Source organism: Acanthamoeba castellanii (assembly GCF_000313135.1).
Source record: "Acanthamoeba castellanii str. Neff unplaced genomic scaffold scf7180000084703, whole genome shotgun sequence".
NCBI classification, from domain to species: domain Eukaryota; phylum Discosea; order Longamoebia; family Acanthamoebidae; genus Acanthamoeba; species Acanthamoeba castellanii.
Genome location: NW_004457477.1, coordinates 93,153 through 113,571, shown reverse-complemented (window position 1 = coordinate 113,571; position 20,419 = coordinate 93,153). Strand labels below are relative to the sequence as shown.

Sequence of the window (20,419 nt, the reverse complement as noted above, 5' to 3'; positions counted from 1 at the left end):
TTGAGGGGTGGGAGTAGAGAACAAAGGCCTTTTTTTGTGCCCCTACAACAGGCGTGGATCCCGAGCGATCAGCTCTTTGCCATCCAATCGAAATTTCGTCAGACAACATGACCGGCCGCACCATGATTGGGCCGCGCCTCCTCGCTGCGCCAAGGAACACAGCGAAGAATTGGCAAAGAGCACGTTCAATGCCATCAGCAAACATTCGATCGACGGTTCTGTGCCGTGGCTGTGGTGGTTGGGGTGGGTGGGCGGGTGGGTGGTCACTTGGCGGGTGCGCCGGGACTGAGGGTGTGGCGGATGAAGGCCTGCTTGCCACAGGCATCGCAGTAGGGCTTGTCCCCGATGTTGAGGCACGTGCGCTCCAGCTTCCGCCCGCACCCGGCACACCCGAAGCATCCCTGCCGAGTCGAGCGCCCCATTGATGTGAGCCGTGTGCGCGGTGTGTGCGGCGGTGGTGCATGTGTGTGCGGTGTGTGCGTGTCGTGCGGTCGTGTGCGTGTGCGGTACTCGGTGAAAGTGCATGCCGGCGACTTCAACGACGTCACCGGACAGCTTGCTGCCGCACTTGGAGCAGTTGGCGTTCATGGTCTGGCGGTGGTGGTGGGCCGGGGTGTGAGCTACAGCGTAACCATCTCCAGCTAGGGGCGGCAGCAGTGCAAAAAAGGTACCTTGACAGGTGGTCGCTGTTGGGCGTTTTGGCTGTTCTGCACGGCAAAGACTTCGTTCACCCGCGCAGGCACGCTCTTGCTGAGCTTGTTGTACCGCTCCACCAGGTCACCCGTCACCTTAACATCGACGCGCCCACCATATATGAGCGCCAATCGTCATCACCGTCACCATAGGCGTGACGGGGCGTGTACCTGGGGGTGCTTCTGGCGGGCGCGCAAGATGTCGTCCTTGAGCGCCTTCAGCGAGTCGTTGAGCTCGGCACCTGCAGTCATCACCCCGCCGGACACTCAGTTATGAAAAGAGCGAAGAACGAAGAGCGAAGAGCGAAGACACACAATCTTTGTTTGAAGAGAGTACCCTTGCCCTTGAGGATCTGGGTGTCCGACGCCCGGTCGATCTCGTCTTCGATGCGCGTCAGCTTGTCGGAGAGGACCTTGACCTCGGCCGGCACCGCGGGCGGCGGATGACCGCCCGACGCCTGCTGCTGTTGCCGCTTCTCCTCGAGCTGCTGGGTCTTCTTGAGCTCCTGCTTCTCATTCATTCGCTGCATCACCTTCTGTCGCATCTCCTTCTCCCGGGCGGCCTGCACCTGGATGGCCTGGCGCATCTGCTCCCTCTGGTCCGGCTTCGCCGCATTCCCCTGACTGCAATCAATGTACAGTTAACGGTCACATTCCACACACATTCCAGACCATGGACCAACATACAACATGGAGTGGTGGAATGCTTGGTGCGTGCCTGGGGGTCGCGGTGGTGGTCGGGGCGGCAGCTGCGACAGACGGCGCTGGGGACGGAGTGACAGTCTTCACCGCGACCGCCGGCGCCGCGGCGGCTGGCGCGACGACTGTGGGGCGAGGCGAGGGCTTCGTGGTGGTGGTGGCCATTGTCGCGGCCGGCGGCGTCGCAAGCGGGAGCACGGTGGGCTTGGCCTGTGGTACTCCTCCGAATGCCGAGAGCCGCACATTCGAATTCTGCAACATCGTCGGCGCGGCCTTGGGCGACAAGCGCTTAGGCACGGCGGCGGGCGCAGCAGCCGCGGCGGGCACGGCGGGCGCAGGGCGAACGGCGGCCACGGGTGGTTGCGTCAGGGCCGGAGCCGGCGCCGCCGCCACCGTAGCGAACGTGTTGTGTTGTTTGGTCGCCGCAGGCACGGGCGGCGCGGCGCGGGTGTGCTGCGGCGCGGACGCGGTGGGCGGAGGCTTTCTCGGTGACAGCGACGACGAGGGCGCGTGCGCGGGCGAGACCCTGGCGGGCAGCGGAGGCCCTGCGGCGACGGTGGTGGTTGTCGTGGCGGCGGCGGTAGGAGAGGGAAAGAATGTATAGGGCGTCTTGTACGGCGGCGGCTGGTGATGGTGATTGTGAACAGGAAGAGGCGGAGGAGCCGCTGCGACGGCCGAGTAGGAGGGTTGGACTGTGCGGTGGGTGTGAGGCGGGAGAGGCGGCGCCGATGATGATGAAGAAGAAGAAGACGACGACGATGACGAGGTCGTCGACGGTCCCGTGACGCGATTGGGTAATGGCGGCGGGTTGAAGGGCGTGCCGCAGTCGCGGCAGAACTTGGACGCGGCAGCGCTGGCCGCCGCCGCACCGCACTTGGCGCATCTCAGCTGCTGCTGCGCTTGGTCACCGCCGCTCCCTCGAGAGCCGTCGGGACCGGCGATTGCGGGCGCGACGGTGGGGACCGGAGGCGGTGCGCGGTGGGGCAGGAGGTCCCTCCGCGACGACGGGAAAGCGGCCGAGCCGTGGGCGGCTGTCGCCTGGCCGTTGTTGGAGAGGCTGGTGGTGTGGTGCTGCTGGTGGTGCGGCTGGTGGGGGGCCGGCTCGTATGTCGCGGTGAAGGCGTCGACGCGGCCAGACCGTGGGGTTATATGGCCGCCATCGGTGTGGCTGGGGGATTGGTGGGTGACTCTGTTCCTGGAAGAGGCACCGGGCTTCCGATCTGCCAAATCTTCCATCAGCACGACACGACACACACCACACACACGACACACCACACACACGAAACGACACGACACATGACACGACCAACGACACGACCAACGACACGACACGACACGACATGACACACATATGACACGATAAGTGCACCTTGTACGACGGTCAAGCGGTTGGCTTGGTGGCGGTACTGCTCGATGAGGATTGCCCCGATCCACTCTTCCATCTCCGCCTCGCTGTCGGCGCACAACAGGTACTCCGGCTTGCGCGGGTGCCACAACCGGAAGAGCGTGATCTGTAACGAACAAAAAAACACGAGTCAGGTCAGCCGCTCGACGATCGTATGCGATTGGCGGTGATGATGGTGACTGACCCCTTTGTTGCCTCGTTTGAGAAGCTTCTTCATGAGCTTGGGGTCATCGACCAGCTCCACGATGTAGCCGTCGAGCAGCACGACGCCACACGGTCGGGCGTCCTGCTCACACCGGGAGAAAAGAGCAAAGCACAGGTGATGAGAGCCACTGACTCAGCAGTGTCATTGGCCCGGAACAAGAGCGAAGCAAAAGAAAGAAGAACGCACCCCGCTGTGGGCCGGTTCGAAGTAATACAGCCGCTTCTCTGCACACTCGGAGTCAAAAAAAGAACGAAGACGAAGACGAAAACGAAGGTCGATGTACCGCAGAGGGAGAACCAGCGGCGCTTCCAGTTCTTTATTTGTGTCCCTGTTTGTAGAGCAGCCCTGACTTGCTCCCGTTCATCACGCTCTCCGCCGACCTACCCATGGCCGCCTGCAAAAGACAAAAAAAATAGAATATTACATTGTATTGAAATAATACATGAAATGACAAAGTTTGAAGATGTTGAAGATGGAAGAAGAAGAAGAGAAAAATACCTTGTAGGCGGAGGAGCGGCGCCCCGTGTCTGCCTCCATTTCAAAAATCAAGCAAGTGTGCTCTTGCGTCCATGTATTTCCTCCTCCGCTCCCGTTGGCTTTGCTGTGGGCGACGGGATCACTGCAGCTCTGCGCAGACATACGGGACGCAACTCGGCCAAGGCTGACGTCAGCAAGCCAGTATTTAAGCTTTTTATTTTTGGCCAATGGCATCGCAAGAGAAAATGTGCGAGATAAAATGGCGATTGGTAGACCTAGGCGAGCTCCTCTGTGATATGTGAAGCTCAGGATATAGCTGGGTGGTGCAACATGGCTCGGATTCCTGGCCTCGTTCAAGATCGTCTTCGCTCTTTTTCCCTTTTGGCTCCGAAGAAGGCCCGTACCCCGGGTGCGTCAGTGGGCTCTCATACCTCATACCCAACACAGCAAGGAGGGAGAAGACCGCGAGGCTTTCTCTCAACGGTTCGTTCCTGGTTGTGCCGCTGCCACGCAGTTGAACGCCACACACCAGTTGAGTTAACTCAACTCCACTCGGCTGTACGAGACCGCGTGGGCTGGGCACCTTCACCGAAGCAGTTCGCTGCAACAGCTGCCGTCAAACCATCGCGAACTACGTTGGCACCGAGACCACGACCACAAACTTATACAACCAAGCGACACACACCAAAGAAGAGATTGACCAGGAGATTGATTGACCGTTGAGAGACGACGCGACGATCATGCTGTCACCCACACCCCACAATCAACGAGATGACATTCTAGAAGTCTCCAGTGCGTGCCTCCTCCCTCCAATTTCTTGTAATTTTGTGATTTCGATCAAAATTTGGAGGATTTGGCTTTGGTGATTTATTTATTATTTTGTTTGCTGCACCACCTCTGCACCACCTTCTCATCATCATCTTCTTCTGGGCTGCTCTGCTTCTACGCAGTACTCGACACGATAAACATCCCCAACAGAAAAGATGGAAGCCCGAGACAACCCTTCTTCTCGGCGCTCATCCCTGCCACCGAACAGCGATGGCAGCAACAACAGACCTTCTCCACTCCCTCCTCTCCGCAGGTACCAGGCCCTCCTTCCCCTCCCTCCCCGACACTTCTCCGTCGCTTTCGTTCTTTTTCGCGGCCCAAAGCTCTTCGCTTTCGTTCTTTTTCTTTTTCTTTTTTTGTTACTACTGTGCCCGTTTTTTCGCTCTACGCGCTTGGAGCACGCGCTCTCGGGCTTAGTCGCCTAGACTTGACCGTGGTTCGAAGTGTGGCCGCACACTTTTTTAAATCTTTTTTTGACTTTTTTTTGTGTCTTTCCCCTCTGGGCGCAGACGTTCTTCTTCAGCGTGGCCGACCGACAGGAGCATGCGGTCAAAATCTCCCTGTGGGACCGAAAGGAGGACGGCACCACCGATGAACACCAGAAGCTCCTCGGCGAGTGCACACGTACGCCGCACACGCACACGCACACGCACACGCACACGCACACGCACACGCACGACACGCATGGGGCTGACCGCAACTGCAGTGCCGCTGTTCTACGTCGGGTGGCAGTGGGTCGACGCCAAGCTCAAGGTCAAGGCCGCCGACGGCGCCCAGCCGAGCAAGTACGCCGCCAGCTACCTGCGCACGCGAATGCGCTTCACCCGCGACTCCCGCAGCGGCGGCAAGGTACCTTTTCCCACCTTCCACGACCACATCGCCTCCCCATTTCTGACCTTCGGTCGTGTGTCGTGTCGTGTCGTGCTGTGTGTGGCGTGTGTCGTGTCGTGCCGTGTGTGTTGTGTCGTGTCGTGTCGTGTGCGGTGGATATAGAGCGGAGATATACCGACGGCCGAGGAGTGGGAGCCGCGCAAGGAGGAGGTGGGGACGCCCAAGTCGACGGCCGACCGCAAGAAGTTCTGGCGCCACACGCGCGACCTCGGCAAACGGTCTCCAGTCATGTGCGCAGCTCTCTCTCTCTCTCTCTGCCACGCACGCGCTGACCGCACACGACACCGACACACACATGACACACGACACACACGACACACACGGCAGTGATCGAAAGCACAACGAGTTCCTGATGAGCCAGGACATACGCGCGGTGGGCGGACCCGAGTACGCGGAGAACATGGACAAGACGTCGGTGCGGCAGGAGATGCTCCTCAGCCAGCCCGTGCGCACCATTTCGATCAACGCGAGCGACAGCAGCGACGACAGCGACAGCGACTCCCCTCCACCTGGTACGACCACCATGGTGATCAACACCGGAGCTAAAACCTCGACATCGGAGCTAAAATTCTGCCTTTCTTGCAACACGCACCACCGCACACGCACGCACGCACACAGCCAAGCACGGAAACGGCATAGGGCGACGGCTGAGCCGAGACATCACGAAGCTGAGGCAGCTGCTGACGTCGACGGACACGAGCCACACCACGCAGCAGCCCCTCACCCAGGCCCGGTCGCTCAGCCCCAAAGGCTCCAGCGCCGGCGGCAAGAAGTTCTGGACGACCGGCCGGCAGAGCCAGGTGTCGCTCGAGGTGAGCAAGTCGGTCGATGTGCTCCCTAGCGTGCAGTCGATCGATTGGAGCAATGGCGGCGGCGCGCAGGCGCGCACCTTCTCCGACGGCGACATGGCCAGCCTCTCGCCCAGGAAAACGAAAACGAAGAGCGAGAAGAAGAAAGAGAAGAAAGAGAAGAAGAACAAGGAGAAGGAGGAGAAAGAGAAAGCGAACGGCGATGGTGTGGTGAAGCGGGTGAAGGCGGTGAAGAAGAAACAGCATCAGAAGAACAACAAGGACAAGAGCTCGAGCGGCAGCTTCGTCAAGTCGAAGCTCGGCAAGAAGCTCAAGAAGAAGCACGACGACGACGACGACGACAACGACAACAGCAAAGAAGAGGAGGGCTGGGAGCGGGACAGCAGCAGCGACGACGCCGCCACCGAACAGCAGAGTCACCACAAGCACAGCGACGACGGCAAGAAGAAGAAGAAGCACAAGCACAAGCGGGACAAAAGCGGAGGAGCCGAGGGCTTGGAGAGCGGCGTGGTGGTGGTCGTCACGGAGGTCGAGGAGGAGAGTGAGAAGAAGAAGAAGAGCGCCGGGACCAGCAGCGGCAGCGGCGACGAGGCCGTCACCGTCTCGAGCTCCAGCGGCGATGCGCCACCGGTGGAGGAGAAGCAGCTGAAGCTGGCAAAGAAGGACAAGCGGAAGAGCAAGAGCGGGAGCTCGGCGTCGGCCGTGCACACGTCGACGACGGACAAGCCCGCCGCCGAAAAGAAGACCAAGTCGCCAACCAAGAAGTCGCCCTGATTTATAAACCCTTTTATTTATTTATTTATTCAACTTATTCCTTTTGTCAAAAAAAACAAAATAATAAAACAAATGAGAAAAGAATAGAGGCTGTCATTTAAATGTTTATTTTTGCGCCACAACATCAACATCAACGCGCAAGCTACGCTTCAGCCTCTCCTCTTGTTGTTCTTGTTGGAAAGCTCGCGCTTGAGGGTCTTGGAGACGGGCACCTTCACCGAGAACTTGGGGGTCGCCTTCTGCTTCCGCTTGGGCGCCTCCTGCTCCATCGCCTCCTCCTCTTCACCTTCATCTTCTTCTTCTTCGTCCTTGACCTCCTCCTTTTCCTCGATTTTCCTCTTCTTGTTGGCCTTCTGCTGCTTCTTCGCCTTCTTCGCATTCTTGCTCAGCGTCTCAATCTCCTCGTCCTCCTCACCCTCATCCCCATAATCCTTCTCCTCCTCCTCCTCTCCTTCTTCACCCTCTTCCTCACCTTCATCGTCTTCTTCACCTTTACCTTCACCTTCATCATCGTCTTCTTCATCATCGACTTCATCGCCGTTGTCGTCGTCTTCTTCTTCAGCCTCGCCGTCGTCGTGGTGGTCGGACTGGTCGAGGTTGGGGGCCTCCATGCCGGGCGGGAGCTTGCCCTTCTTGGCCAGGTTGAGGAGCTGCTGCTGGCGCCGGGCCTCCTTGAGCTCGCGCTGCCGCTCGACGCGGGCCTCGAGCTCGGCCTCCTCCTCGGCCGTCTTGGTGACGAACTGGTGGTAGAGGACCTGGCCGTCGCAGAAGCCCTCCTGCACCTTGACCAGCGACAGCGTGAGGCGCGGCCCGAGCTCCTGCAGCCGCACCGCGCTCTGCTGCGTCTTGGTGCGCACGTCGGTCGTGAAGCGGCGCTTGACCCTCTTCTTCTTCTTGATATGTCGCTCCACCTCCACGTGCGTGTCCTCCCCGTCCTCCATATCACTCTCGCTCGCCTTCGCGCCTCTGTTAAGGTGGCGGCGTTCGTTAAGGGTGGTGATGATGGTTAAGGTGGCTACTATGATTTAAGGTGGCAGGTGAGGTGGCGGTACCGGAGGACGTATTGGGAGATGTCCTGGAGCTGGGAGAGGTCGGGGAGCTTCTTCTGGAGGAGGCGCTTGACGCTCTTGGACACCCCGACGGCGTGCGAGGTGACCAGGTAGTGCCGGAACTGCACCGTCTTCGACTCGCTGTCGTACTCGAACAGCACCACGCGCTTGCACTCCTCCACTTTCATCTGTCGTGTGCGTGTGCGTGTGCGTGTGCGTGTCAGCATTTCGTTTGTGTGCGGCCACGCCACCTGCGCATTCACGTGACTACTGGGCGCTGATGAGGGCACCTTTTTGATGTTGATGGGCGAGAACATCTTCTGGAAGATGACCGACATGAGCTTGATGTTCTCCTCGGCGCCCTTGAAGTTGTTCAGCACCACCTGCGTAGGCCCGAAGAAGAAGAAGAAGAAGAAACGAGTGTGAGCGACCAGTCAATTTTGACATACAGCTGTGCGGGTGCGTCGGTCGGTCACAGTCGACCGCTGGATCACGTACGAGAGGCGGATACTTGAACTCCGATCCGGGAGAGTGCGGGTTCTGCTGCAGCGTCACAATGTCACGCACCAGCGAATACCTACCACGCGTGGAACGTACCGCACGGCACACACACATGCGCACGACACGACACGACACGACACGACACGACGCGACGCGACGCGACGCGACACGACGTGTGGTGAGTAATGTGTTGACCGTTGAGCTGCGCGAGGGGGATGGCGTACGAGGAGATGCGGAAGGTGAGGGTGGGTCCGTGCGGCACGCGGGCGATGCGCATGTACGACCCAAAGTCGGTGGCGGAGAAGATGATGAAGTGGGTCACGCCCAGCGGACCGGCCACGTGAATGAAGTCCTTCAGCGTGTTGCTCTTGCGCTCCTGCAAGAACCCAACAACAACAACAACAACAACACGTATCATGTAAGCGCACGCGCGTGTGTGTGTGCGGTTGCGTGTGTGTGTGTGCGGTGGTGTGTGCGGTGATGCGTGTGTGGTACCCGAAGGTGGAGGGCGGTGTGGGGCAGCATGACGCGGCGTGTGTCTTCGAGGAGCGACTGGAGGGTCTTGCCGATCTTGCCGCGCTTCATGACGAAGCTCTGCTCCACCTTCTTCTTATTGTCATCGACCACCGGCGGCGCCTGCCCCTTCTTCTTTCCTCCCTTCTGCACACCGAACCCACGTGAGTATATCAATCGATCATCACCACACGATCGCTCAAACAGCGATTGTTGATTTGTTCTACACAAATGCAATTTCTGTAAATCTTCCAAAATCCGACGATTAAATCAGTTAATCGTTGAAATTGGGCAGATTTCGCCTCCCCTGCGGCCAAAGGGGACAGTATGCATAAGAGGGGAAGAGACTGGTACCTTTCCTCCGCGCTTCCTCTTTCCCATCTTGCCTTTGCTTTGAATCGGAACGTCTGGTGTAGCGGAATGCCTCCGTTCTCCGCGGCCGATTTTGATTAATCAAAAAGTGCGTCGGAACGAGAGAAAATGCCAAGAAAGCAATATTTTCGGTTTTTTGATTTTTTTTTTCAGTGTCAACAATAAACTAAAAATATTTTTCGTATTCGTAGGCAGCACGTGCGCCGCGTTTTGCGTCTACAACACGCCCAAAGGGTGTCCCAGAAAGAGTTTGAGAGTTGCCCCCTTGATATGAACTCAATAGTATAATTTCATAAGAGTAGTATTGTTTTTATTGTTCATGCACATCATGGGCAGCTGCCCGCATCTGACCGTCATCACGTGTGTACTCGGACGTATTTCTGGGCGATGTCGAGGAGGGCGATTTCCCGCATCTTGAGTCGTCTCGTCAGGAACGCCGGTGCCTCGTACGCCGCGTTGTGCGCGTTGATCACTGCGCGGCCACCCATCAAATCAGCATTGACACCACCGCACATCATCGCACACGCACCGCGCACACCCGCGCGCGCGCACACACGGTCGCGTACGTTTTTTGAGAAGTATGGAGCGGAATCGGGGCATGACGGCCTCGTAGACGGGCGGGTAGGCGATGAGGGGTCCGTATGGTGGCACGCCCTCCTTCTGCGTGATCGCCACCCGGTACCGCGTCCGCCCCGTGTTGTTCACCCCACCGCCGCCGCCTCCGCCTCCGCCGCCTCGACTGCTCGGGCTCCGCACCGCCCGCACCCCGCTCCCGCCGCCGCTCTCTGGGCTCAGCGCCCCGCTCCCGCTCCCGCCGCCGCCGTAGCCGCTCGAGTCGTACACGCCGCTCCCGCCCACGTTGCGGCCGCCGTAGCCGCTGTTGTTGCTGTTTCGGTCCTCGGACGTGTCCTTCTCCTTCTCCTTGTCCTTGCGGCCGTGCTGCTTGCCGCTGGGCGTCGTGGTCGTGCTGTCGATGGAACTCCCGCCGCCGCCGCCGCCGCCAAAGTCGTTTGTGTCATTGCTGTGGTCGAGCTCCTCGCGCACGACCATGAACACGTGGTTGAAGTCGGACGTGATCTCCGTCGGAGTGAACACGCACTGGTCGTCCTCCTGGAAAATGATCACGCACACATCGTTGCCTGCCGATCGACGGTCAGATAACAAATAATAATCAACAAATAATAACAAATAACAAATAACAAATAAGAAAGAATTACTATAATCATAACAAATAATAAGAAGAATTAAAAAAGGGCGTACCGATGTGTTTCTTGCGCTCGACCTGCTGGTCGTTCTTGGTGGAAAAGGGCAGGTAGGTGCTGACGTGGAACATGATCTCGTAGTCCTTGCGCAGCATGTAGATCGAATTCTTGCCCTCTCGCCCCTCCGTGTCCAACCCGCCGCTGTACTTGTCCCAGCCCTGCGCGTTTCCACATATATCAACACAGCGCACACGACGCACACGACGCACACGCCACACACGACGGTACGACACACGCGTGTGTGCGCGATCAGGTTTACCTTGAGTTCGATTTCGTCGCCCAGGTAGTGGAGGAACTTCTTGAAGCCGGGTGATGGGTCCTGGTTGGCAAACATGTCCTCCTCTCGCACCTGCCCCGCTCGCTGATACAGCACTCCGAACTTGAACCGCGTCACCCGCTGTGTACCCACCACCACCACCACCGTGTTACCTCCACGTCAGCCAATACCGCACACGCCACCGCACGCGCACCGCACACACCGCACACACCACCGCACGCGCACGTACGGATTCGTCTTCGAATTTGAGGAGGTCCTCTTTGAGCTTGGGGTCCTTGACCTTCTTCATGCAGTCGGGGTTGAGGCCGTCCTCGGCCAGCTGGAGCACCTTGGAGGTCTTCATCTTCGCCGATCCGACGTCCTCCTTCGTCAGAAACTTTGTTTTCACTCCCTACACACGCACGCACGCGGGCGCCGCACACACTCGTCAGACACCGAGCACACACACCGCACACACGCACACGCACCACCGCACACAACACGCGGGGGGGGGCAGGTACATATTTGGTGCGGGACACGACGCGGACGTTGTAGGACTTGCTGCTGCTGGTGCCCTTCTCCTCGAGGATCGAAACGATGACGGGGCCCAGCTTGGGGTCGACCCCCACCCAGTTGGTGTGGCTCTGGTTGTGGAAATATTCCCTGTACCACCGCTTGTTCCGTTTGCTCCCCGCCAATCGCTTCAGCTTCGTCTGCAGACACGAGCGTGTGTGTCGTGTCGTGTGTGCGCACACAGTTAGTTGGTGTGTGCGTGTGCGGTGGTGCGTGTGCGTGTGTGCGGCCAGTACCCGAGGTGAGAGGAGCTCGGAGCGACACTGGCCGCCCTCGATGACGTAGCCCTCGCACTCCTTGACGAGATCGACCCCCCGGGGCCGCGCGTGCGACGACGACGACGAGCTGCCGTTGCTGGGGAGGTTGAGGTTGAGCGCGACGCGGCCGCTGCTGTCGGAGGCGAGCCGCGATCGGATCTCGCTTCCGGAGCTGGTCATCGCCTCGGGGTAGTTCGTGGGCGACCCGCCCGCGAGGCCGCGCAACGAGCCCTCACGGACGCTGCGCCGCTCGCGCTGGCCGATGAGGGCGAACGCGCTGCCGGCGGCCTTCTTGGCGTGCTCGAGCCGCTCGCGCTGGATCTCCATCTCCTTCTTGGCCTTCTTCTCCTCCACCCACTTCTGGCCTCGCTCGATGTGTGCGTGCAACGGATGCGCCAACCCTTTCTGCTCACGCGTGTCGCACACACCGCACACACCGCACACACCCCACCGCACACGATGAGAACGAGGAGCGGATGATTGTGGGGGGGAGAGGGGGCTCTATGTGGCACGCACGTCTTTGCCAAAGTCGCGCGCCTCGCGCACGAGGGTGTCGAAGGCCTTGTCGACGTTGCGGCCGGTCTTCGAGGAGATCTCCACCAGCGGCCGCCCGCCCCACTCGTGTGCTAGACTTCGTCCCTCGGCCGTGAGTACCTCCCTGGACGCGATGGCATTGACGATTTTTAATGAATGTAAATTTGAACTGTACAATCCTAAACTTGATTTGAATTTTGAAAAAAATAAAAAAGCAAAAAAAAAAAGGAGAACAGTGACGAGAATTGGGGCTTCAAGCAGGGACGGTGGAGGGGTGATGATACGGGGAGAAGGGGGCGGAGGGGGGGAGAGATTGGGGGGCGGGGTGCGAACCTGGCGTCTCCCTCGAGGTCGCTGTGTGTGCCGACAATGCAAAAGGGAAGAGAGGCGGCGTCCTCTACGAGCATAATCTCCTTGTACAGCTTCTTGAGCTCGTGGAACGACTTCGAGTCCGCGATGCTGTTGAGCACCAGATCGCAGCAGCAGCAGCAGATCGGGGGGAGGGGGGAGGGGGGCAAGAGAGGAGGTAAGTCTTGACCCGGAACTCTAAGAGATGAAGATTATGATGATGAAGAAGTCGAAGACGACGATGATGAAGGTGATGAGGTTTGGAGGAGGGGGTGAAGTGTCTGCTGTGAACTCGAACGCAGTGGCGAGTTGATGCGGGAGGGGGCGGTGGTGATGATGGTGGTGGATGATGATGATGTGCGTGCGTTGTGAAGGTAACGTAACGTACCTGTACACGAGCATGAAACAGTCGGCCCAGCCGAAGCACTAGGAAGCAATGGCGGCGACGACCACGCAACGCAACGCACGCAACACCCAGGAGGAGGCACCCAGCAGAGACAAAGATAGAACGGCCAGCAATCGAAAAAAAAACAAAACAAATCGAAACAGAACTGTCAGTTCTAACTTTCACACGTTCAGGAGTGCGTGTGCGTGTGTGTAGGTCTGCAGCGCGCTCCATTGTTCGCGGCGGTTCAACTTTAGTTTTCCTTTTTGGTGGGCTCGTTTTGCCTTTTCCTCCTCAAGCAGGCGGGAGCAAAAATAGAGCGCCGTGCTGAGAACTTGCTTTGGTTGCGGTCGACGACGAACAAAATGTTCTTTTCGGCCTTGTCCTTTCTCGTGCCCCAGTTCCGTCGTTGTTTTGTGTGCGTCGTTGCGCAGAGTTGCTTTTGGTTGTGTCGTGTCGTGCTGTGTGTCGTGTCGTGTGTGTGTGTTGTGTTGTTGTGTACCTTGGGGAAGACCTTCTTGGACGAAGCGGAGGAGCCGATTTCGAGGATGCTGACGTCGTACTGCACGCCATCGAGTGGCACCGTGTGCTGCACCAGGTCTTCTTCAAATAGGCAGAAGAAGAAGAAGAAGAAGAAGAAACGAACACAAGTCCACGCGAACGCGGAATCGCCACCAAATCCATTGCGATGAGAGCCGTTACACTTGTGGCACACACACACAACACAACACCGCCGCACACATGACACACGGTACACCACCACGAAGAAGAGTAAAGCGTGGTGCCGTACGGGTGGTGGGTTTGGGTGACTTGACGAACTTGCCCGTTGTGAGGTGGGCAATCATACAGGATTTGCCACACGAGCGGCCCACTACCACCTGCACGACCCGCCGCCACCGCGCGCGCGCACACACACACACACCCGGCGCACACACCATCCGGCGCACACGGTCAGGTCACAATCACTGGTGTTGCGTGTTGCGTGTTGCGTGGCACACGTACGATGCGGACGGGGTGAGCGCCCTTGGTCGCTGCGGCGGCGTCCGGCGACGGCGACGCGGCGTCGGTCTGGAGCAGCTTCTCGACCCTGGAGATGGTGCCCACCCACGACTCCCGCTTCTTCTTGCTGTTGCTCTTGTTGGCGGCGGCGGCGGCGGCGGCCTTCTTGCCGCCCCGGGTGGAGGCCGCGGAGGATGAGGCGAGGGGTGACGCCGTAGAGGTCGTGGCCGAGTGGTAGAGCGAAGAAGATGACTGCGAGTAGCCGGAAGAAGTAGTCGTAGTTGTGGTAGATGTGGAAGTAGAGGAGGAGCCGGTGGCGTTGATGTGTTGCGAGGAGGGGGAGTGGGATGCCGAGGTCTTGAGGTGTTTGTCCTTCTTGTTCTTGGATTTATGCGAAGGCTTCCTGGGCTCATCATCTTCTCCGCCCACGCTCTTGGTCCGGCCCTTCTTCTGCTTGGCCATGTGATCATCGTTCGTCTTTGCCGCCAAAATCTCCATCTTCTCTCCTCCCCCGACCTCTTCCGATTTTCGATCTTCGCCCTCTTCATCTTCATCTTCGTTGTCGTCGGCCAGTTTGACGGAAACGATTTTGTTGGGATCGGCCGGGGGGGCGGCCTCGCCTCCCGCCCCCTTGAGCCCGAGGAGGGCCTTGATCGAAGTGCTCCGCTTGAACGAGATGCTTCGCGTCAACACATTCCCTCCGCCCCCGCCCCCTTCGTTCTTCTTGGCGTCTCCATCCTTCGCTTTCGCGTTCTTCTTCTCTTTCTTCTCCTGCCGCGCTTCGTTCTTTTCGCGTTCCTTCTCCTCGCGGGCCTCCATCTTCCTCTCCTCCTTCTCCTTCTTCTTCTGCTCGGCCGCCTCCTTGCTTGCCCCCGTCCGTCGCAGCGAGCCGTAGCCCGACGCCTTCATCATTCTTCTTCGCCCACCTCCACCACTTGTGTCACTTGAACTTCCAAATGGCCCTGCAACCCCGCTTCACATCCAACCTTCGTGGCCGGCGTCTCCTTCGGACCTCGAGTGTCAAATCTTGGACACCGCGGGGCGAGCTTTCTCTCCCTTTAGCTGTTCGAAACCACTCTCGTGTGGCGTGCGTTGCTCTCGATCACCGTGGAGCCCTTGGCCTACGCCCCACCAGGATACGCGAGGCCACAACGACGACCGCTGTTGTTGGTCATGTCATGCTGACGTCATCCGAACGTTTGGCATACCAAACATTCCAACATTCCTGTCACAGGAATATCTGAAATTTCTTTTGATTTCTTTTTCTTTTTGATTACCGCCACTTGTTTCGACATGATGCGCACCGATGAAGAGGAAGCGTACGTGATGGACTCCACCAACGAAGGTACCACTCTTACTGGAACACAGAATCTTTGCGTACACGACTGCTCCGGAAATCAGGTTTTTTTTGGGATTAAAACAAATAAATAACTAACTACCACAACAGAGCTGGTGTGGAGCTTCGCCTACGGCGCCAACATGAATCGGTCGTCCTTGGCCAAGCGCCACGTCACGCCCCGCCAGAGCCTGCCCGCCATTTTGCCTGACGTACGTCGCGCTGACTCACCTCCGTCTCTCTTTTTTCCGAGCTCCGTAGATCACATGCCACAATGACCTTGAACTTTGCTTGTGGGTTGTGAAACGACACGATGGCGTGTTGTTGTTGTTGTTGTTTGCTTGTTGTGTTGTTTGGGTGGCGCAGTACGAGTTCAAGTTCAACATGACCGGCATGATGGGCAACGTGCAGCGATGTCCCGGCGCCGAGGTGCACGGCATCGTCCACCAGCTCACCCGGACCGACATGAGCAAGCTCGAGCTGGTGGAGGGCAAAGGTGTGGCCACACTAACCACCGCCAAAGCGCGCGCGCACTCTTTATGGGGCGATGATGCGACAACCGATAGACACTGATGATGAACTCCTCATTTTTCTTGCAGGACGTATCTACAATGTGGAACTGCTGTCCGTGGTCACATACAACGGCCAAGAGGTATGCAAGTGTTGTGCGCGTGTATCATGTGTCGTGTGTCGTGTGTCGTGTGTCGTGCTATTGTTAAGTCTTGGAGTGCAGCTGCAAGCGTTCGTGTTCGTCGGCATGGCGGCGATGGTAGAGCCGGGCGACGGGCGGCCGATGGAGCGCTACCGCAACATCATTCTGCAGAGCGCGCGCGAGTTCAAGCTCCACGAGCGCCACATCGCCCACATCGAGAGCTTCGACTACATCAAGAGCCGCACCCCGGACCAATACTACCGATTCTCCTGTCCGTCACGGTCTGTCTCGCACTTGCCCCATTCTCGCCCGGGCCACGACTGACACACACATTCCAACCACATTCCAGAACGGCGGAGTACCTTCACACGCCGGAACGACTGGCCGCCCTGCTGGCCGAGCTGGCCGAGAAGCGGGCGGCAGGCGGCGAGGTCCGCACGACCGTGACGCTGCTCGGGGACAAGGTGCTGCGACTGGGCGTGAGCAAGGAAGCGGCGGACCAGTTCCTCCCCTTCATGCCCCACATTGAGGGCAAGGACTTTGCCCTGTGGTACTGCGGCGTCATCAACGAACCCTCGCTCCCGCAGGCCCACTCCGTCGAGGAGCTCACCGACCTGCACTACGCGTGGGTCGAAGATCAGGTGCGCCTTCGACCGTGTGCGTGTGCGTGTGTGCGTGTGTGCGTGCGTGTGCGTGTGCGGTGGTGCGTGTGCGTGTGCGGTCGTTTCACACGTGGCGTGGCAGTTGCTGGGCGAGGCGAGCAAGTTCTGGGTCGAGAATCCCGAGATTATCGGCTATCTTGCATAACACATCACCACATACACATATTCTCACAATATATTTGTATGAAGACCCATTCTACTGGCACGGGAAGCCGCTGCCGAAAGTCTTCGTGAGGCACGGGCAGCAGGTGGCCCTCTGGCTGCCGAGGCAGCTGAAGCAGTCCGACGGGTCGCTCTTGTACTCCTTGCACACGAGGTAGCACTGCACGATGATCTGCGAGCACTCGATGCCCAGCTCGATCGTGCACCCGCTGATCTCCGCAACCAAAGGCCCGTTCCTGCGCGCAAGCGAAAGGGGAGTGGGTGGGTCAGCGCCGTATTGGGGGGGGCAAAGAACGAAAACGAGAACGAAAGCAAAGAACGAAGACCAAGTGGAAGAGTACTTCGGGACGACACTGCGGTCAGCGGAAGACGTGGCGGCGCAGACCGAAGAGACGGCCAAGAAGAAAGCAAGCAGGCCGAGCAGAGCGTGCACAACCTTCATTCTCTTTGTGGCGCTAGTGCAGAAAAGGGGAAGGAAAAAGGCCTCCTGGCATTTTTGCCGACGCAATGGTTTTTGTAATTATTTTATAAAACAACTGCAGATGGGAGGGCAGTCTCCTTTGCAGGCGGGGGTGGTCCTCCTCGCGACTCTGGCCTTCTGCGCGACTGCCAGTAATAGCTGGGGACCTGCCGACATCAAGCGCGTGCACGTCGGTGCGTTCCCCCCCCTCTCAATACCGCGGCACCATGGCTGAGCCTCTTCATTGTCACGCGCCAACCGGGTCTCCACAGTGTTTTCGAACCACTTGGACGTCGGCTTCGACGGCCTCGGCCCCAAGGAAATCGGTACGCCCGCCACTTCGACTTCGTACTTACAGTGCTGGTGGGTGTTTTCAACGTTTTAAGTTGGTTGTTTTGCAACTTAAAACACAAACAATGCAACAGGGTTTGCGTTCACCATCATCAACAAGTACTTTGACGAGTACTTTGCGCGGGGCATGAACACGTCTGCGGTGTTGCGGCAGCGCGACCCGCCCTACCGCTACGTCTACACCACGCAGGCCTACCTGACCTCGCTCTACCTCGACTGCATCGACCCGTCGCGGTGGACCTACCCGGCCCCTGGTACCGTCATGCCATCACCTCCTTCTTGTTCTTACTTCTTATTATCATCGTCGTGGTCGTCGTCGTCATTGTCATCATCATCACAGGACTGCAAGCCAATGGTCCGCGCCCGCCGCCGCTGCATTGCCCTGACGCCGCTGCGAGGCAAGCGCTCATTGGTACATGCCAGGCACTGGTCCTTAAGAAAGAAAAAGCGACAGCTAACCGCGAACGACTTCATTCTCTGGCCGCACACGCACACGCACACGCACACGCACACGCACACGCACACGCACACGCACACGCACCACTGCGCACACGGTGAAGATGGGGTCAAGCGTGGCGACATTTGGTGGCACGCGTTTCCTTTTAACTCCGAACCCGAGGTGTACGACCACTCGCTCTTCCAGTCGTCGGTCAACCTGGCCAAGGACCTCGCGCGGAGCCTGGGCCGCCCGGCGCCCAAGACACTCTCGCAGCGAGGCATCTCCTTCCGCCCATTTGAGTTCGACTCCGCAGCAGCGCTGGCACTGATCGACGGTCGTGTGCCGCATGTCTGACAGACGTGCCCGGTATGACCCGCGGGGTCATTCCGCTCCTGAGCGAGCTGGGCATCGAGGCCATCAGCGTGGGCGTCAACGGCGGATCGTCGCCTCCTGCCGGTACGTACCCGATGACCACTCGCATGTGTCTCAACTAACGAACCACATCGCCGGCGCCATCGCGACACAGCACCAAGCGCGTTTGTGTGGCGCGACGCCACGACTTCCACGGAAGTGATTGGAATGTACCACCCGGGTATGTGCGCTCTTCTGTCACTGTCCGCTGCTGTCTCCCTGGAATGACGCCTATTATTTTGCTGCAGGTGGCTATGGCGGGATCGAAGTGTCGGACTGTGTGATCGTGCCGGGGCTCGATCACGCCCTTGCGCTCGCGTGGAAGGGAGACAACCAGGGGCCGCACACCGTCGACGAGGCGCTGGCCGTGTTCCAGCAGCTGGAGGTAGCCTCCACGACTTTTAAACTGACCGCGATGCAATCTCATGGCACTCACGCACGCACGGACGCGCACAGAAAGAGTTCCCGAACGCAGTGGTGCAGGGCTCAACTTTTGACGAGTTTGTGGAGCAGCTCAAGACGGTGCGGACCTCGCTGCCCGTCATCGAGAGCGAGATCGGTGACACTTGGATCTACGGAGGTAAAGCCTTCTTCGTCAACGCCACCACCGCCAGCCACATCGTTTTTTAACTCCGAACTGTGATACTTCTTCGGTCATGGTGGTGTTGTGGGCAGTGGCGTCCGACCCGCTGAAGCTGGCGCAGTTCAGGGAGGTGCTTCGCCTGCGCCGCGCCTGTCTCGCCGCGCGCAGCTGCTCCCCCTCCGACGCCGCGTTCCGCGAATTCGATCGCCTCCTCACCAAGGTCGGCGAACACACGTGGGGCGTTGACGTCAAGGTGCCTACCTTCAACCGCCCTGGCAATCAAATGTCGACGTTGAATGGCTCACATGAAGTGGCGTGGGTTCCCCCCCCCCCGCAAAGACATTCCTGAACGATTTCACCCACTGGAGTAACTCCGAGTTCGAAGCGGCCAAGAACGGTTCCAACTTCGCGCTGATGGTCAATTCGTGGATCGAGCAGCGGTCGTTCATCACCAACGCCCTCCGTGCACTGTCATCGTCCGGTACGCGCGTAGGTTTCGTTCGGGCGGTGAATGTCAACAACACACTCGCTCACGATTCGGACATACAAAAAAACAACCGTGTGGCGCGCAGACAAGTATGAACCGCTGGCCCGGACCATCGAAGCCAACTTGCAGGCGCTGAAGCCTAAGGGACCGCCCAATCCTCAGGCCCTGGGCTATGCTGCCGTTGCCAGGTACTTCGCTTTCGTCTTCGTCTTCTGTTATGGGGCTGTGGTGTTCACTGGCGGCCCTCGGCGCGCAGAGAGGACTGGGCGCGCGTCTTCCAGTGTGGCGAGCTGGTGCTGGCCTTCGACCCCACGAACGGCGCTATCAACTACCTCTACGACAAAGCCAAGCGCGCCCAGTGGGCCAACGGAGCGGTTCGCTCGCCAGAGCCGCCAAATTCCCAGCATCACCTTCGCCGAACCCTGACCTCGCGTGTGTTGTGTCATGTGTGTCGTGTGTCGTGTCGTGTGTCGTGTGTCGTGTGCCGTGTGCCGTGTGCCGTGTGCCGTGTGCCGTGTGCCGTGTGCCGTGTGTCGTGGGTGTCGCATCACCGCACACAGACATGCCATTCGCTGGGACTGTTCCAGTACTCGACATACGACCAGGGAGACTACACTAACTACATCGGCACCTACGGCTACCTACAGCCGCCCCCGGAGTGGTTCGCCAAGGTGCGTCCGGCGCCTATGGACCCTCTCCCGACGTGTCAACTTACCATGCTCCGTGTGTGTGCGTGTGTGCGTGCGTGCGTGCGTGTGCGCGCGCGCGCGTGTGCGTGCGTGTGTGTGTGCGTGCATGTGTGTCGTGTCGATGTGGTGCAGGACTTTGGTAAGCCTGGAGTGGAGTCTGCAAGGCCACTGCATGGGTTCTGGCTTCCCAGGCTGGAGGCGATGTGGACTAAGTCGTCCTCAGCCGGCTGGCACTTCCTTCTGCGGCTCGGCATGGCCAACGGTGCGTTGCACTCCTCGCCGCTCGGAGCTATAAAAATTAGGTCCGATGGCTCACTGCTCAGTGCCAATTCGACGTAACAGAGACGTGGCAGTTGTA

General features: G+C 58.9%; 7 protein-coding genes across 7 annotated transcripts in view; 3 read left to right on the top strand and 4 right to left on the bottom strand.

Annotated features, from left to right (window-relative positions):
* Positions 1 to 263: 263 nt before the first annotated feature.
* Positions 264 to 3,538, bottom strand: ACA1_138340 (PH domain containing protein; the record flags this gene model as incomplete). The annotated part of the gene is made up of 11 exons (XM_004340392.1): positions 264 to 401; positions 511 to 591; positions 672 to 788; positions 864 to 934; positions 1,030 to 1,316; positions 1,465 to 2,611; positions 2,761 to 2,902; positions 2,981 to 3,082; positions 3,188 to 3,225; positions 3,285 to 3,381; positions 3,500 to 3,538. The coding sequence occupies 11 exons, from the start codon at positions 3,536 to 3,538 to the stop codon at positions 264 to 266; spliced, it is 2,259 nt and encodes a 752-aa protein (XP_004340440.1).
* Positions 3,539 to 4,218: 680 nt separating this feature from the next.
* On the top strand, positions 4,219 to 6,780 carry ACA1_138330 (uncharacterized protein; the record flags this gene model as incomplete). The annotated part of the gene is made up of 7 exons (XM_004340391.1): positions 4,219 to 4,270; positions 4,429 to 4,559; positions 4,816 to 4,930; positions 5,013 to 5,155; positions 5,300 to 5,415; positions 5,525 to 5,709; positions 5,816 to 6,780. The coding sequence occupies 7 exons, from the start codon at positions 4,219 to 4,221 to the stop codon at positions 6,778 to 6,780; spliced, it is 1,707 nt and encodes a 568-aa protein (XP_004340439.1).
* A 149-nt stretch (positions 6,781 to 6,929) lies between these two features.
* On the bottom strand, positions 6,930 to 9,224 carry ACA1_138320 (brix domain containing protein; the record flags this gene model as incomplete). The annotated part of the gene is made up of 7 exons (XM_004340390.1): positions 6,930 to 7,746; positions 7,833 to 8,017; positions 8,120 to 8,212; positions 8,328 to 8,406; positions 8,555 to 8,706; positions 8,826 to 8,990; positions 9,198 to 9,224. The coding sequence occupies 7 exons, from the start codon at positions 9,222 to 9,224 to the stop codon at positions 6,930 to 6,932; spliced, it is 1,518 nt and encodes a 505-aa protein (XP_004340438.1).
* Positions 9,225 to 9,571: 347 nt separating this feature from the next.
* On the bottom strand, positions 9,572 to 14,738 carry ACA1_138310 (Ras subfamily protein; the record flags this gene model as incomplete). Its single annotated transcript, XM_004340389.1, has 13 exons — positions 9,572 to 9,687; positions 9,782 to 10,354; positions 10,476 to 10,635; positions 10,737 to 10,874; positions 10,984 to 11,145; positions 11,255 to 11,446; positions 11,543 to 11,968; positions 12,080 to 12,221; positions 12,431 to 12,556; positions 12,834 to 12,871; positions 13,333 to 13,433; positions 13,621 to 13,708; positions 13,833 to 14,738. The coding sequence occupies 13 exons, from the start codon at positions 14,736 to 14,738 to the stop codon at positions 9,572 to 9,574; spliced, it is 3,168 nt and encodes a 1,055-aa protein (XP_004340437.1).
* A 387-nt stretch (positions 14,739 to 15,125) lies between these two features.
* ACA1_138300 (AIG2 family protein) lies at positions 15,126 to 16,624 on the top strand (the record flags this gene model as incomplete). The annotated part of the gene is made up of 7 exons (XM_004340388.1): positions 15,126 to 15,174; positions 15,277 to 15,377; positions 15,532 to 15,661; positions 15,765 to 15,817; positions 15,899 to 16,098; positions 16,167 to 16,458; positions 16,562 to 16,624. 7 exons carry the CDS (start codon positions 15,126 to 15,128, stop codon positions 16,622 to 16,624), a joined length of 888 nt encoding a protein of 295 aa, XP_004340436.1.
* A 51-nt stretch (positions 16,625 to 16,675) lies between these two features.
* On the bottom strand, positions 16,676 to 17,083 carry ACA1_138290 (uncharacterized protein; the record flags this gene model as incomplete). The annotated part of the gene is made up of 2 exons (XM_004340387.1): positions 16,676 to 16,877; positions 16,983 to 17,083. The coding sequence occupies 2 exons, from the start codon at positions 17,081 to 17,083 to the stop codon at positions 16,676 to 16,678; spliced, it is 303 nt and encodes a 100-aa protein (XP_004340435.1).
* A 100-nt stretch (positions 17,084 to 17,183) lies between these two features.
* Positions 17,184 to 20,419, top strand: part of ACA1_138180 (uncharacterized protein) — a gene marked incomplete at both ends in the record, with an annotated part of 4,299 nt that continues 1,063 nt past the window's right edge. The window contains 14 exons of the mRNA XM_004340386.1: positions 17,184 to 17,295; positions 17,374 to 17,427; positions 17,527 to 17,706; positions 17,793 to 17,864; positions 18,013 to 18,228; positions 18,249 to 18,347; positions 18,551 to 18,687; positions 18,759 to 18,882; positions 18,978 to 19,138; positions 19,225 to 19,366; positions 19,458 to 19,560; positions 19,629 to 19,746; positions 19,933 to 20,043; positions 20,194 to 20,323. Of these exons, the coding sequence (XP_004340434.1) occupies positions 17,184 to 17,295; positions 17,374 to 17,427; positions 17,527 to 17,706; positions 17,793 to 17,864; positions 18,013 to 18,228; positions 18,249 to 18,347; positions 18,551 to 18,687; positions 18,759 to 18,882; positions 18,978 to 19,138; positions 19,225 to 19,366; positions 19,458 to 19,560; positions 19,629 to 19,746; positions 19,933 to 20,043; positions 20,194 to 20,323 (1,759 nt within the window). The remainder of the gene's footprint in view (positions 17,296 to 17,373; positions 17,428 to 17,526; positions 17,707 to 17,792; positions 17,865 to 18,012; positions 18,229 to 18,248; positions 18,348 to 18,550; positions 18,688 to 18,758; positions 18,883 to 18,977; positions 19,139 to 19,224; positions 19,367 to 19,457; positions 19,561 to 19,628; positions 19,747 to 19,932; positions 20,044 to 20,193; positions 20,324 to 20,419) is intronic.